Source organism: Anopheles coustani, chromosome X (assembly GCF_943734705.1).
Source record: "Anopheles coustani chromosome X, idAnoCousDA_361_x.2, whole genome shotgun sequence".
Classification (NCBI taxonomy): domain Eukaryota; kingdom Metazoa; phylum Arthropoda; class Insecta; order Diptera; family Culicidae; genus Anopheles; species Anopheles coustani.
Window position 1 is genome coordinate 17,300,812 of NC_071290.1, and position 18,041 is coordinate 17,318,852.

Here is an 18,041-nt window from a genome sequence, read left to right on the forward strand (position 1 = left end):
ACTCACATATCTACAAAAATATATGTAAAACCTTTGCTATTGTCAACTGCTATATATCGGCGTGATGTGGATCAATGTTGTATATCACATTCTTATAAACATTGTTTAGATTGTTATTCGTTCAGTTCCCTTGCAATTCACAGTTCGTGAAGCCATTCACAAAAAATATTTTGCTTTTCAAACGAAAGTCAATACTCAAGGATCCAAACTTTCGATGTATTGTTTCAAAGAAGTGGCGGGCCGCATGTTTGACATCCCTGCTATAGAGTATGGATATATCCAAATCCGACAAAACCCACTTAGCTGTGTTCGAGTGAAAGATGCTCAGCAGGATTTTTGGCCCCATAAGTGAAGAAGTACAATGGAGGACCCGATATAATTATGAGCTCTACGAATTCTACGGAAATCTCACTGTCGTACAGCGAATCAGACTCGCCATTCTCCGGTGGGCTTGGACAGAGGAGGAGTTGTAATTCTAAATTGAGGTGGAACGATGACGTAGACGAAGTCGCCAGTAAAGCCGAGATAGGGTGACAGGCATCTCGGCACTTGCCACTAGTGTTGGGTAAACTGCGATTGTGCGCACTGAGCGCACTACACACCATACTGTGCCTTAAGCATATATAAAGCAAAATAACAATAATAATAATAATAATAATAATAATAATAATAATAACAATAATAACAACAATAATAATAATAATAATAATAATAATAATAATAATAATAATAATAATAATAATAATAAAAACTCCTTGCCTTCAAACTCAGGTTGTAAAAAAATATGCTTAGGCAATCTTAGCCTATTTGTAGTTGGATAAAGAGCAAGTCATTCATTGTATAGCCAAATTTCAAAAATGATTGTACTAAAAAAGTTCTTAACACGTTGACTGCCATGGCTATCATTTTTGATAGCCAGCTGTCATTAGTTCTAAAATGTTTTTGGCCCATAAATAATTGAAAATGCAACATATTAATTATAGTAATATTTATTATCAATTCTTTGGGAAGCTAAGTCTTTGTTTAGCATTCAAAAACCGTCGGTTGAATAAATGTTATAAACAAATATTATTAAAAAAGATAGTTCTAAAAAAGTGTACTAAAACCGCTTGGCAGTCAACGTGTTAACACGATGACTGCCATGTCACCCAAAAGTGGGTGACAGCAAAACTCAGTTCTAAAAAGTTTTTGACCCACCAATAAATGAAAATGCAACATAAAAATTATAGTAATATTTTATATCACTTCTTCGGGATGCTAAGTTATTACGTAACCTCCAAAAATCGTTGGTTCAATAAATTTTATAAACAAATTTTATTAAAAATGATTGTACTAAAAAAGTGTGCTAAAAACGCTTGGCAGTCAACGTGTTCAATTGAAAAAGATTGTTCTAAAAAAGTGTGCTAAAAACGCTTGGCAGTCAGCGTGTTAACACGTTGCGTACCAAGCGTTTTAGCACAATTTTTAGTACAATTTTTCAAATTACAATTTGTTTATAATATTTGTTAAACCGATTGTTTTCGAAGGCCAAGCAAAAACTCAGCTTCCCAAAAATTTATATAAAATATTATAATAATTTTTATGTTGCATTTTCATTTATTTATGGGTCAAAAACTTGTTTGTACTAAAACTGCTGTCACCCATATTTGGGTGACGCGGTACGCAACGTGTTAAAACGGTTGACAGTCAACGTGTTAACAAAACTTTCGATTTTCGTAATTTGGGTTCGTATCATCTCCTCTCTCCGATCACAGCCCCTCTATCGTAAAGTTTATTGCCGGGCTTTTACCTGGTGTCAGTGCTTCAAACAGGTTGAACCCTAGCTGAAGCTTCTTTGATTGTTCAAAGGTGGCGCTAGTACCACTCAATTCCAATAAATTGCATACAGTTTAGGGATAGCATTAGAGTCTAGGGAATTGAGTGTAGAGTAGTAAAAGTGTTGTATACCACATTTTTAGAGGTGAAAGAAGCCACCCGGCTCAAAGCCTCTATAAAATATATATACTACTACTGTTGTATACCACCCCCCCCTGACTACGTTACTGTGATTCAACCCGTGTTTTCGAGATGATGCATGCGGCCTGTAATATTGTAATAGCTGAATCTTTTCCACAACCGCGGCTTAAGAAATGCGATTCAATGAACTCAATGCAGAGCCGACTTAATATTCCTAGGATCATTATCGCTCGACAACCATCTCTGTGCTAAAGGTGACTTCAGATTACGCCAATATTGGCACCAAGTACTTACCGCTAATGCCCTACTCGCTAGGGATTCTACACTGACGACTACTAGTGATGGCTAGAGCAATCCGTGCCGTCGAAGTTAAACATTCGGCCGGTAATATTATAACAGCTCACTCTGTTCCGCAAAGGTTTGATCAGAAAAGCAATTCGACGTATTCGTTCTAGCACGGTGTTTGTTCGGACATTTGGCAAGCATATCGCAATAAGGTGGATTTCTGAAGCCGCGGCTACAAAGCAGAACAGCTAATACAATTTCGCAACACGTGGTATTTAAATAGGTCGGATTGTCTTAATCAATGCAGTGTGTGCTTTACACTTTTATCAATTCTGTTAATGCTAGCGACAAAAAATTGACAAGAGTATTACAGAATTGCAGTACAGCATGTGGCCGGTAATGTTGTAATAGCTGTCTCTTTTTGGCAAACCATGACTTTAGAAATGCAATTCGATGCTCTCTTTCTAGCAAGGCGTTTCTTCCCCACCGGCACTCCCAGCAACGGTGTTTCTTGCCCGCCTTCACCCATCATTGGTTGAAGCCAAAGGATGAGAAAATCGAAGCTGTAAGGTTAACTGTAAAATTCTGAATAGAAATTCGGAAGGTGTGTTTTTAAGTTGATTTATTCATATTCATCATCATACATCTAAATTATATTTTTAGTGTTGTTTTATCCACAATTACAAAAACGGAATAAGAGAAATAAATAAAAAGCTACAATACACTTTAACCGATTATTATAACTGGTATAAAGTTGCTATGCCATTGCACATTTTGTGGGGTACGCTATGCATAATCAACGGTTAACCGACATTACAGTTACCGATTCGCTTGCCCTTTGAGTAGGTTGTGCTACTCTTGATGAGTTAAACAAATCGTTCGCTTAGTTAACGGGATTTGTGGCATTCCATATACGAATTTCACGACTAGGTGAGTATCCAATGCATTTTGTGCGCTGTGCTATGTTTTCCGTGTTTCCAGTGACCAGTTACAACACTACAATATTAAACCATCTCACAGGTGACTACAACGTATTCAACTTTACATATCTACCACCGCCATGGAATCCAGATAATGGATTCGGTTGCTGTCAGCAAGGGGGGTTTTGCTTTTGCTTTACCTTTAGAGTTTTTGGAGCAGAAAACGCTGCTCACGGTATCAACGGTGTTGGTGCATTCAACCGACATTGAGGCGATAGAAACTCTAATCAGCTATCAGGCTATCTGGGCTGATAAAAGTGGCTTGGTAGCCATTGGATGAATGGATTGCAGTTGCTTAGTTGAGGATCCGGAGCAGTAGCCAGCTTCGGGATTGCAGGGTTAGCAAAACGGCACAAAGTGTACAGTGGAGGGGCATTTGACCTCTTAGTTGGTGCTCTAGGGTATTTTGCGCAACATCGTGAGAGACTAACACCTAGAATAGCACTGGTCATCATGGAACTTTATCGTGACACTGTGTGCTTTACTGTAAACATAGTTTTGATGATAATTGCTATCGCTGGTTGTTCCGGAACTGTTAGGACAAGCTTCTCCAACTCGAACTGCTCAAGTCCAACTTTAGAGCTGTCGGGGTAAATGGACAACGTAAGTCACAGTGGTCGAAGCTGAAAGCGATTGGGGACCAGAGGGGTGTACATCGAAGATCGGCAGGGGGACGGCAGTGTCACCGGTTCGGTTTCAGTACGGCCGCCACACCGAGTTACCGTTATCAGCCGCCTGTCCGACCTGTCCCTGGCCGCCAGGAGGCCCTCCTAGTCGGCCACTTCCGACGACTGTTCCACCGAGTACCCGGTGCCCTGCTTCGTCCAGTGTTCCTCGCGCCATAGTGCCACAGTTGCCGATGAGCGACAGGTCCGGGTGGTTATTACCGTCACCACCGCCGCCACCACCCTGACCGCCGTGCCCGAGTAGGTTTGATCCAGCCTGATGATGATGATGGTGATGGTTGTGTCGGTGCGAAACGGTTGCTGCCGCCACCGCTGCCGCCTGGTTGCCACCCGCTGTCAGGTGATCCATGACGCTCTGCAGCTCGCCGGCATGCATGGCAGCGGCGGCCGCACTGGCGACAGCGGCAGATGCGCTGTCAGTGCTGCTACCGTTGGCAACAGCCGCTGCCGCTGCCACAGCGGCCGCCCCGTGTGGTGACTGAATGTGATGGTGGTGGTTGACAGAATGACTGAAACCGCCCACAGACTGATTAGCCGCCGTGTACAGCTGGGAGTATAGCAGGCTGGCAGGCAGGACAGGATAAAGCGGAGACCCGTTACAACTTCCCGTGCCGTTCGAGCCGACGTAGTTCGAGACGGCTGACGCGTTAGAGCCCGCGTTACTCTGGTTCATCACGATACTAGAGAAGTTTTGATGGTGGCCGGCTGCTCCACCACTGCCACCACCGCTACTAGCCCCACCACCACCGCCCCCACCGGTGGTCGAGCTGGGGCCGCTGCTCCCAAGATTGGGTGTGTTCGAGGAAAGTAGGTCGTCCTGCACCGGTGACTCTGCCTGCGAGGAGTCGCTCAGGCTGCGCGGGCCGCTCTGGCTGCTGGTGAGGCCATACGCATCAGTGTGGCTGTTGGTCCCGGTCGTCTGGGCGTATCGGGGGACTATCAGGCCGTTGGAGATGTGCGTCGGGATCTGTGTGGTTAGGCCGTTCCCATTGTTCCCATTGCCACTCGCATTACCAGTGCCGTTGCCAGCTGTCACACCGCCACTGCCAGCCATGATGTTCGTCTGCACCATGTGGCTCGTTGCCTGCTGTGTCGCTCCGACAAGGGTGCTCAGGTGCTGGTCCAGATCTGCGGCCGTTGAGTCGGGAAGCACTGGAAAGCACGGTAGTTTATAGTCATATTAGTCAAACCACCTACATTTCGACGTTAAGTAATCTACACGGAAACTGTAGCATTTTATTTCACCGCACAGTTAGACAAAAATTATCCATAAAGTTATCAATATGATATAAACTCAAGTGAGGTCCCTTTCTAAGTAGCATCGCCATGTTTTTCCACGTTGGCACTTATTCCATTGGTGACGCATGCATTCAGTATGAATATTTGAACCCTTGCGTTGCCGTTAGACGAATAAACGGGTTGGATGTTTTTTAACTAGACAGCCAAAGAAGTTAGTTTGAAACAGCAGTGCGTCCACAGCGAGAGCAATGAGTGCATCGAAACGCATCTCTAAAGCAAGGCATCTAGCCGTCTTCTGGGGCAAACACTGTCTCTTGCTTGGTGTGAATATTATTGAAGATTCTGTATTTGTCCATATCTGGATCCATCATTTGTTAAATTGATCATGAAAAATGTGTCCACCACATGACTTCAGCAATACTCCGTTACCATTTAAATGTAATTTTTTTTGCTTGGTTCGTCTTCGAGGAATAAGAAGTGCAATTTCGCCTGATTTCTGGAATCTGTTTTTCATAGTTTTCATCCCTATTATCATCAATGAACTACACGATACTCCATTCGCAAAGATTTAAACCTCTTAGTGTGACATTCTTCATAACTTTTCGAGCAATCTTTATTTTGATTAGATGAAGACTATACGTTATCGCGTAAAATCGACATGATATAACGTTCTAGGTCTTAGCCATACAACATCAGATTCCCAAACATAAACAAATATTTCGCTATCGGTTTCACGTTAGAATGATAATTAAAATAATGCATATTTGAACAACGTAACTAATAATACAGTACAATGGTTTGCGTAAAAACAGTAAGGGATACCGATATTTTATACAATCGATTTTGGGTCTATTCCGTGTTTTTTCAAAGCAAAGTGATCTTTAACTAATGTTGTCAATATACTCTTCAATTTCGAACAGCTGTTACTGAAATCCTTTCAAATGATTGAATCGGTAACATTCGGATGTAAAGAGGGTGAGCGGTTTGTTAAATTCATTTTAAGATGGGTCAAACCATTTTAACGGTACGTTCAGTGGTGTGATATCGACCTGACTGCATCGTTAAACGAGTTTAACAAATTACTTATGTAGGCTGTAGCAGTTTAGCGAGAGGTCAAAATGGTATGAGGAACAGCTCTTGAAGTTGAAGAAAGTTACCTTACTTGACGAAGTTGCGCGTCGTATATGAAGAAATAGTATTCCTAATACTACTATCTTTATGTCCAATGTAAACTATGATGGTGGAAAGTTGGGATGGAATGGATGATTGTAGCTATCATTTATTTTGCACTTCAGACTATTATAGACTTCTTGATTTAGGCATTATAAAACAATTCAAATCAAAATAACACAAGAGATTTTGACTGTGGTGTTGTTAAGCCGTAAATACCAATAATGTTGAATAGTAGTAGTTCGGATTTACTTCCTGTCGAGTTTATGCCTTACGAATAACTACTTACTTGTGACGCAATCACGTGCTGACGCGAAGTCCTGTCCACCATTTTGTTCGCCTGAGCTGCAGGTAAATCCAAGGGCCGGATTGTTGAACTGAGATGCGGTTGGCGTTGTGCAAGAGGTCAGGTAAGGCGAGTACGGACCGGTTGAGCTGTAGCTCCAGTGCGAGTTGGTCGAGCTTAGGCCGAACTGGGACATATCTGGGGATGAAGTAAACATTCAGGATAAGAGATTAAAGGAGACTCATTTTTCTTGTGATTTGAAGATCGAGTTTCGCATACATTACCTATTGCATTTCACCCTTTTACGTTGAAAACCGTAACGTTAAACCCGACGTGGGCTAGATTAATCTTTAATAGCGATACAACCCATGTTAATTCTAAGATAAGCTCAACTTCATTTGCGAATTGTTTGAAACTAAAACTTATTTGAAGATGCTGTCAGAGCCACGGCGGGTTTGTTCTCGTCTGTTCCCGAACTGACAGCATCATTAAACGAGTTAAAAAGTTGCGCGGTTTGACAAGCCTTCAAAATGGTTTTAACCTTACGCTATTAAACGTAAAAGGATGTAAGGTTTACATTTAGCTTCATGTCTCTAGCAAAGATAAGGGAGAAAAGGAGAAAGACCTTTTACTTTACTACGTTAACACATCGATGCTAACTGCGGTAGGTATAGCGCGATGCGCTTCACACAATTTAGTTTGCGAACTGAAGAATTAACCTATAATTTACCTTGTTGAAATTTGGGAAGAGTATGGCTTGTTTTATTTCCCAAATCTTAAACAAAAAAATGCCTGCGTATTAAGCAAACGCTTTATTTCACCTTCAATGTATTTCATGTATTGAAATTTATTTATTGAGCACTTTCCGTAGTACTAACTCACGGAGCAAAATTGATCGAATTCGAGTTCCTGTTCGAGAACCATAACAATTTTTCTTTTAACAGATTGCCATGATCGACAAAATAGTTCTCGAACGGGAGCCAAACGAAAACTCGAGGATGAGGCATAATGCGTCTGCGACGATTGGGTTGGAAATTCTCTACGATTCGAGTTTCCATAATAAGTCCTGCGACCTGTGTTCTCACGAAAATCTCACGAAACCTTGACAGTCGTGGTCGAGAGAAAGACGTTCATTTAAAGACGACGAGGACCATTCTCTAAGGCCAGCCTCCACTAGATTTGATATGTCGTGCGGATGAAGCTGCCAATAAATTCGTGTAACGGAATTTGAGCACGGCGCAGTTTTGGCTAGCGGCCGTGAACAGTTTCAAATAATCATTCGTCTGACGAAAAACGTTCAGCGGTTACAGCGCCAATAAAGAAGGTAAGTAAGGTTCACAACGAAAAATGTTTACTCGATTCTATCAGCTTACTGTTCCGTCGGTTAAGTACAAGGAAGAATGTTTACTCGATTCTACCAGCTTATTATTCTGTCGGTTTCACGTAGAGTCGTGGAGAGTTCGTGAACATCGTTTCCACCCGTAGCGAAAGGCAACGTTGGGTTTGACTGTGCTAGGTGGCCACCTACGAGCAGTCATTACCCACCCAGGAGAAAGTCTCCCACTTCCTGGTGTTTATGGTTAAAAATAGCTGCTAACAAGCACATCAGCATGGGCTTTTGCTTATATAGCTTACTGAGCTGGACGCATTGGTCCATTTCGAGGATTTTATGCTTTTTGATGGTGCTGATGATCCAGCATACACACACACACCCGAGCTGGCAATGTATAATGTATGCAATAAATCCTCCCACCAGTTACTCCGTCGGGTTTAGCAACTGCATCACCAGGATGCGGTTTCGGTTTGTCATAAACCCATATCTGGACCACCTTGACCACGGAGCGCTCTCTGCTTGGTGACAAACGATGACATATGGTAGGGCTCGGTTCTATTGCGAAATTAAGAGCACACAGAATGCCTTCGGTACGGGTCGAAGAGGAGCGGGAACGTTGGCTGCGCGCCTTGGTGTAGGATACGGTGGGTGATTCATTTAATAAAATTAAGCATTAAGAACAAACACCAATCTCCGGGGGGTCCGCGGCAGCCGAGCGGTAGCGCCGGTTAGAAAATCGGCGCATATGAGCGTCGAGGCTCACCACCTCGACGGCGTGGGTTCGAATCCCAACCGCGACCGGACCCTCTCCTGTACGAGAGGACTGGCTATCCACGTATTCAAAGGCAAAAAGTCTCGTAAGCCCTTAACGGGCAGGCATGACCAACAAGGTCGTTACGGCAAGAAGAAGAAGAAGAAAGTTTATTAACACCCTTTCTGACGAATGGAACATTCATACATGTGTGTATTGAAATATAATATTTTTTAGTATAACACTTTTTCCCTTTGGGTGGATAGTCACTCTCGTACTGGAGAGGTTCCGGTGTCTGTTGGTCTCTTTTTAACACTAAACTCTTTAAACAGATGATTTTTAGTATTATTGTTGACTAGTTTTTGGTATTTTTGGTTTTCTGATGCACTTTCCATAATTCCGCTAGCTTGTTATAAAGCAAAAAAGATCGAATAGAACCGAGTTTGAATTCCTTTCAACTTTTATTTTTCAAAATCTAACAATGATGATGACAACAAGATCGCTGTTTAGGTTCTAAACAAATTTTTAGCAGTGTTTTACATCCCAGAAGACAACAGACAGAACGTAACTGCTAATGCACGCATAAACATCAGTTTTAGACGGTCTCCAAATTGACAAGCGAACATTCACACCACGTTTCTTCAAAACATACGCGAAAGGATTAGCACGGTGTTTATATATGTAGCTTCACCATAGGACGTGCATATTCACTTTTTCGACCATCTGCAGTTTGTTTAAAATATAGATATGATTGCAGTTCTACAGCTGAATTACATTTGTACAAGGCTACACTTCTTCGACTTTTCTGGCCCGCTACCAGATGAGCAGTCTGTTCCTTATCGCTCGATATTTTATCGAACGTCTGATTAGAAAATATATCTGTTGTTTTTAAAATCCTAAGAAAGTTAAATGAATTTTATTATTTTTCCTAGATGAACGATAAAATCGGACGACCGACTTCATCTGTCAAATCCCACACATTTTCATTTGTTAAAACCAAGGGCAGTAGAGCACTGACACTAGCCTTACGGAAAGTACCAACATATGTTTATCAATACTCAAAATATTCATAATTCTTGCATTCCTATTACAAACAAAACTTGAAATTTCCGAATTCAGGATATATCTGGGAAAGAACTTCAAATTTACTCATCCAGTGAAAAAGAAAAAAGAGTATAAACATACCTGAAATTCCTAAAACTGGTGCATGACAGAGTCCATATCGCGCAAATAACATATCGTTGACCGGCCATAGTAACTCTCTTTGCATAGTCTAGTTCTTCTAGGAGAAGTCATGACATTGAAAAATGAAAACCAATGCTTTGAGATTCAAATTATCAAACATTCTTCAATCAATTTGATTGAATCTTGGGTAAAAGATTGATGCAGTGATGCGCAAAAAAAACTATTCTACCACATTTGCGCCTCGCGCTAAATCTAATCGTCGAACAAGAGATTTGCCTTGGCATTTCACACATGTGCATCCCAATTAGTTGTAAAAATTCAATACGAGTATTATTTGATGATATTATCAAAAAGAAAATTCACAAACAATCGTGGGTTCTAAAGGGAATACCGTAATTGATTGATTGATAAATTATAAAATTTAGCAAAGTGAGCTTACAAGTTGTACAATCTCATGTTGCACGCAATCTCAAGTTGCATGCAAGTGTGCTATGCAACTAGTAACCTGCTGCTGGAATAGGGAAAACTATCCAAACCAACAATCCCGCAACAGAATAACTGAATAGGTACGGTCACACGAGACGAACCTTTGATGGCGAACCTTTCGCACACTATTACAAACGAATGCCAAAAAACGGTTCGCCGAACCATTTAGCGTTCACACGTAACGAATCTTTCGCCGCTTTTCACTGTATCGTTTTGTAAACAAACTGTGGATCCAAACGGAATCTGTCAAAAAGGTTCGCGGCAAAGGTTCGTGCTCTCCACTAAAATCGGTGAACCTTTTCTGCTCGAAAAAGGTTCGCGAACCCTGCTCGATTCTCCGATAATACATTCAAAAAAAGGTTCGCAGAGCGTCAAAATTCAAGCAGGGTTCGTCTCGTGTTACCGTACCTAATTATCCTTCATGATCGGTCCTGATGCGCTTGGTTCTTGGTTTGAAGTCACTAACTTGCCACGAATGTTCAGTATTTTCAGTTTGTCGACAAATTTGAAGCATGAACAAAAATATCGAAGCGTATTTACTTTTGACAAAAAGTACCGACAGTTACATACGAATTTCCTTAGAACTGTTTTCTCCAATACACGATTCTTTAAGTGCTTCGAAACACATACAAAACACAAATTCATATAAAATACACACAAAACAAAAATATCGCCATGATGTACAAATCAACCAGAACGAAATCCAGAACTCACTCCGATGGACAAACACGAGGAAACTGAAGGATTTAATTGAACCACATTTCTTAGCAATAAATATTTCAAAGCTCCCAAGATTCATATGAAGTCGTACAATACCGATTTAAATGGTTCGACAAGTGACTTGGACGACAAGTGAATAAGTAATAACTGGACTTGGAATAAAATGTTGAATGTTATATTAGACTAAAATTTCATATTCCACCTCCTAGAAGATAGCTTTCACATAAAAAAAATTATAGAGCCCGTGTAATCGGGCAAATAAGCTAGTAAAAATAAATTCTGTGTTATTTCCAATATGATATACTATGAAAATCGCCATTGCAGAGAGTCAATATGAAAATATATGAAGTCATCGTTAAAGTTGTCTGTTCAGAAACCTGCACCAAGCAGTCTTAGTTTAATAAAATACGTAACGAAATATTAAATCGGTTCATTTAGCTCGCAAATCCCAACGTTCAATCGCCTCCCACCGTCAAGATCGGGTTTTCGTGCTTGTGTGCCAATTTCACCACTTTACATAATGCTTTTTAGGTAGGCACTATAAGCCACACAAACATACACGTACACACATGTAATGAAGGAAGAACATGTGTACTGGATTGTGCAGGAAAAAGCCTTTTATTAGGACAAGGCAGAAAGAAAGCAAACTGTCCAACACGCCATTTAACCCCTTCGGTACGCCAAGGCAATCGGTCAAGCGTCGGAACGCAATTGCCAGCAAGAGGGGCCGTCGGAAACAATGTACATCGGAGGAAAAAAGGGTCACTTCGGAGGATGGGTCGGAGGCTGGCTCTTTTTATCTGAAAATTCTCATCAAGGGAATTTTACCCTTGCTCTTTGCCGCCGAGCGCTTTGGTTTAGTTTTAATTTTCCTTCGTATTGGAAATCAACCAGGATCCTTTTGATTATTTCCACTTCGCACTTTCTCTCCCCCACTCTCTTTCTCTCTCCTCATCTTTTTCTCTTACTTAGGGCACTACAGTGGAAGTGTGAGGAGGAGGTAGGGGAAAAGTAATATTTCACTTTTTCCTTCGCCCGTTCAGACGGTGTCCTGAACTCATTCCAGCCGCAAGCCTGTCTGACCAGCCTGCCAGCTTATACGAGAGGAACCTTGAGGGATGGAGTGGCTAGAAAACTAGGACTTTTTCACCCGGGCCTGATTTTATATTTAAACTCGCACGGCTACAATCCCCACGTCGGCGATTACAGCGAAGACCAATGGTGGGTACCAGGGTCGCATTTAAAGTATTTACATACGTTCACTCGTAATTTATAGACAGTAACATTAGAGAAATGGTTGGCTTGAAGGTTGGCACACAAAAATCATGCTCTGTAGTTCGTTATCCGACTACTCTTTGAGAGTATATACATATTAATACGACTCTCAGCTACCTATACTTGCTGCCAGATAGCGAAATATTTCTCGGTCGATAGAATCCCACTAAGATGCGCACATACTTTCAACTGGTTGGATCGCTATTTTTATTTGTCCATTCTCCTGAAATTTTGTAAATTGTTTTGGTTGTTTTCTGTTTTGTGTACTGCTACATACAGCAACAGAATTTTATTAATTAAATCCCTGCATGTGATACTCCAAACAAGAATGCTTACATACACTACAGGGTGTCTAGGAATAGGCATCTTATGAAGCGTTCTATGCAAAACATGCAATGAAAACTCACTTTCATGCATGCTCTTTATTCAAATTGCTCTATCATACACCTTTGAAATACCATTGTATATCTATCAAACTATCTATCTTCTATCTCTTGTTTATGCATATATAAAAGTCAATGTTGTCTGTATATATATGTATATGTATGTGATAGCATCACACAAAAAACCTGTTAAATCGATTTGCTGACGAATTAACCAACAGTACGACTTAAAATACAATAAACAAACAATCTTGCATCTGAAAATCATATTTTCCGATTGAAACTCAGGTAGAAATCAGGTAGAAAATAATAAACATGTGACTATACATGAGTTAGATAAGGGATCGATGGTGAACATTGCCTCATCGGAGAATTAATGTTGACACCATACGTTTCCAGAGCTCCATCCGTATTTGTTTGTTTCGGTCTGTTACAAGGTGAGGCTTTACTCTTGCTCTGTACGATCATTTCAAGTCATATTTGACCAACAGGTGCATGGTAATTGTTGAAATATTGGCAATTTTTCTTAATGTTTAGCTTACCAATGGTTAATGTTTACCATTTGAATAACTTTGTATATGTCTCAATATGTTTATTTATACCGTTCACATTTGTATATGTATGTACTGCATATAATCAGCGAATGTATTTTATGTGAGAACATATTTATTTTTTATAAAAAAAGCTTCATTAATTAGCCCTTCTTTGAATTCATCCTTCAAGTTATCATTTGCTTGCATTTCGATGCAACTCTAATTATTCACTTGATCTGCTTCGAATGGGTTTTGAAAAATTCTAATTTCTTAAATTCTAATTCGCATGTCCAGCACTCCGCAAAATAGGTCAAGTTTGTTTTCTGTAGCTATTCTAAAAATAACCTTTGCTTCGGATTATAATGGAGATAATTATAACTAAAATGAGATACTCCTGTCCTTTAAGTTAAAGATTTAGTAAATTGACGTGGTTTGTAATGTCTGCCCGAAAAGCTAATTTCCATAGCAAGTTTTCATCACATAGCAATGGTTCTTGCTTGCCCTTTGTATCTAAAACGTCTATTACATTATATTTTATTTCGAGCATTTTGTTCACCAGTTTGCTACAACTTAATCATTTCACTTCTGTGTAATATCGATCGAATATCGATCGAAATCAAAATGTTGTTATATTGTATGGAAGTACAACATGGGCGATCCTGACATTCCACGATTCATCTTGGTTTGATCATCACCTTTTTGGCGCAATTTATATTTATTTCACTTATGCATAAATACGCTTCTTCAAAAGCTCCATGATCTGGACATTATCCAAACTATTAGATAAATGGCAATTGAGAAGTTCTTAAGAAGATCAAATTCCCCGGATGACGAAGATATTCAAGGATACTACATGCTTAAAAATTGTTAACTAATATCTGTAACCTTCTCTGCGTAATTCTCAAAATTCAAGAGTGCATATTACCTCACATACTAAAATAATCTACATCTTTGGCTGACTGAAACAAATAGTCTAGCAGCAAAAAAATATATATGTTGAAAAGTCATGTATAAAATCATCTATCCAGTTCATCCAGATCCAACGAAGCTGTAAATTATCTAACACTTTTTTGTAGATTTTGTGAAGTTAAATCGCTGAAATGTGAAATGACAATCAATAAATCGCTAGGATGTAAGATTTCTATTGGTTTTCATATGGATAGTTGCATAAGTATGAGATAGACTAGCAATTGAAATTGCGCATTTAATTGCGCATCACGAATTATATTGGGATAGAGAGTATCTCATTGGGACATTGTACAATTCGAATACACAAGATAAAAATATGATCTGTAAACATATTTTGCTTATTCATAGCAAATAAGATGTATTTGGGGGGTCCGCGACAGCCGAGCGGTAGCGACGGTTAGAAAATCGGCCCATGAGCGCCGGGGCTCACCACCTCGACGGCGTGGGTTCGAATCCCAACCGAGACCGGATCCCTCCCTTGTACGAGAGGACTAGCTATCCATGTACAACAGGGAAACAAGCCTCGTAAGCTCTTAACGGGCAGGCATGACCAAGTGGTCGTTACGCCAAGAAGAAGAAGATGAAGAAGAAGAAGAATGATAAAATTCCATAGACTGGTTTATACACTTCATTCCAATACCATGGTAGCTATGGAATGCCATGTATCAGATGTACTTGATCGTGACTGATTGAAAAAGGATGTCGATTATTACAATTATTTTTTCTTTTTGCACCCGGGTTGAATGTTTAATCGTTTCTTTCACAGATGTTGGCAAAAATATAATCACAAAATAGAAGGTAAAAGAACATAGCATTCGACACTCAAACTTACGTACTCATGCATATTGATGAAATATCTGTTTACCACAAATCTAAGCAATCAGCTAAGCGTTTCAAATTAATTTCTTCGGCTAAACTCATCGGTTCGTGCTGTCCATCTTATGAAGTATTATTTACAAGATAAATTTATGAGTAAAAGTATATCAACCAGCTTTTAACCTCCACTGCTTGATTAATTTAAACCGTTATATTCTTTTAACACTAGAATACATTGCTTTTTAATCTTGCCCGAATGCTTTTTAGGGGTCATTTTGACCCCTATTTGTAAAACGCTACAACTTCATTATTTTGGTAGATTTTTCAAATCCGTAAACTGTTACTTTTTAGTATATTCTCAGAACTGGTGGAACAGAAAAATCTGAAATTTTCGTTTTATATGTAGCTTTGAATTTTCAGAAAAGCCTTATTTAGTTTTGGAAAAACTTTCAGCCGTTTTTGAGATATTAAAACCGACAATTGCGTAGGGGTCAAAATGACCACAATTTGGATTCTAGTGTTAAGCGACCAGTTGACGTTCAAATGTTCGAAAAGAATGCATGTGTCACGCCTTGCATAGCTTCAGGCTTAAATGTGAATCAGTATTAAGATGAGGATTTCAATCGGGGCCTCATTTACCCAACCATTTATTAATGCATTTACCGCACCACTAGGTTGATTGCTTAGCCGAATACTAACGTTTGACATTTGTGATTTGGATCGAAAATTTGTCAAATTTGATTCAATTGCATCGATTGGTCTACACTCTAAAATTAATGATAAACAATTATAATTCCACGATTACTGACCGGATTTTCACAATAATGTGTACACATTGTGCTCACATAGAATTATAGCAAGGGTTGAAATTTCATCAATCCAGCGAAAGGGGAAAGGGGTGTTCTCATACAATCCTCTACACCAAAAAAGATAAAAATGGATAATGGGTTATCGATTATGCAGTATTTATGGCCTCTTAATCGAATGATCTTACTCTTAATGTTCAATCTTAGCCCACACTCCCTCTACCCACTTCCTCTTCAGTAAAACCTTATTAATGCTTAAAACGAAAAGCGTTAATTCTTATCACAAGTATGCAACAGCATTAATCAAAATGTACTAAGTCTATCTGTACCAAACGTGGCTAGAGTGTAATTAATTTTTTATTCTTTCAATTTTCCTCTCTCCCTTTCCCCCTTCAAACTCCTATCCCTTAAAATAATGAAAAATAATACTAATTCAATAATTATGTAATGGGTTGGCGTCTCGTCCACCTGAGCAACCTGTGCACTGCACAGTCATGAATTTTTAAAATAAATCACAAAATTAGTTGTTTAATTATGGTATTGTAATTTCCACCAGCAACAGTTGCGTTCAAAATCTGCTTAACACAGTCTTATAACATCATTCCCCTTACGAACGGTGAAGAAGCGCTAGTTTTCTTATTAGCAAGAGTTAAAATCCAGTTGGAAAGTCGATCAGTTTTGTTTACGGGTGGCACTTCTGGCGGTGCACTAGCCAATCGTATATGTACACATTAGTTCTCTCGTGCATGTGTTGAATGCGTCCATGTGAAATTGTCGATGTATAGGTGCCTTTCCTGTGCACATTAGATTATACTCAGGTCGGACCCGAGGCGAGTCTGACTTACCAAATAAGAATTTGATTCACAGACATTGACTAACCGCGGATATATTTATCGAGTAGATATTGACGGTTCTTCAAACTATTCTTTCATGTAACATCTTGACCAAATTCGTCATCGTTTGTCGTGTCATTCTGGTTCTGATAAACCACGTTATATGGTTTACCTAAGAAGGTATTACTTTTTTTTAAAGGTGTACAACCATCTCATTTTCTCACACCACTGTTTTTGCATAATTTGATACACATACTGCTTAAATATCATCATCATCATGTGATAAAATGTCATTAGTATAGAGCAGGGGTCACAAAGTCCGGCCCGCGGGCCAAATCCGACCCGCCAACTGATTTCATAGGGCCCATAAGAAAGCTTTCGTGCTTTATACAAAAAGTGTTTAGTTTGTGTTCTAGCCAAAAAAGAAGATTACAGTTGTTGAATGAGGTGTTCCTATTACATGTAGAAAAAAACATCAAAATTCATCGAGAATAAGTATGAAAAGCTTTAAAAAAGTTGTACGATAAAATTTCTAATATTTTATCTTGTACCACTTTTTATACAACTACAATTATAAAGGTTGATACTCCATTTAACAGGGTACTACTTTGAACACATTAAATCATCGTTTAAGGTGTCCGGCCCACGCTTTTGGGTTTCCTTTTAATCATCCAGCCCTTTTTAGTAATTGTCTGCCGAGCCCTGATCTAGAGGAAGGGGTTAGAGAGGCTACCATCCTAACCCCTAGCTCAATAATGGTTAAAATACAATATGGGTAACGTCTTGTAACCGATTTCATAGTATCGTAGGGTCATTAAATCGAAAGGTCATAGTTTTAGTACTCAATCTCATATTAGACTTCTTCTATCTTCTCTATCTACGTAACTAATAGTCTCAATCACACAAATTTGGTCTAATCTATTTACACCAAACAAAAGTATCTTCTTCTTTCTTGGCCTAACAACCTTTTCATCATGACTGCCCCGTTAAGGGCTTGCAAGACTTTCTTTTCCTTTGTTTACGTGGATAGTCAGTGCTCTTTTACAGTGGAGGGAGTATAAGAAAGTCAATTTTTCAAGTGTGAAATGTCTGACATTCGCCAGAACGAAAGAAATTATGTATAAAATTATGATGCCACCTTACGACGGATGCGCCGATAAAAAATACACTGCTTAACACCGTACATATCGTGGGGTGATAGAAATGCTCTTAACCCTTCCACGACCAAAGGAAATATTTTTCCCATCAACAAAACTCGTTACTGTTTGATTAACTATTATCAAAACGATGCTTTTGAAACGAAACATCAAAGAAAACATTATGTCAAAGGCGGCAAATGTCTTTTTGAA

The 18,041-nt window shown here is 39.6% G+C and overlaps 1 protein-coding gene across 1 annotated transcript in view; it reads right to left on the reverse strand.

The window, feature by feature from the left end:
- Positions 1 to 2,909: 2,909 nt before the first annotated feature.
- Positions 2,910 to 18,041, reverse strand: part of LOC131269403 (uncharacterized transmembrane protein DDB_G0289901-like) — a 34,599-nt gene continuing 19,467 nt past the window's right edge. Inside the window, exons 4-5 of the mRNA XM_058271747.1 lie at positions 6,606 to 6,800; positions 2,910 to 5,059 (exon numbers count right to left, since the gene is read on the reverse strand). Of these exons, the coding sequence (XP_058127730.1) occupies positions 3,918 to 5,059; positions 6,606 to 6,800 (1,337 nt within the window). The 3' untranslated portion in view covers positions 2,910 to 3,917. The remainder of the gene's footprint in view (positions 5,060 to 6,605; positions 6,801 to 18,041) is intronic.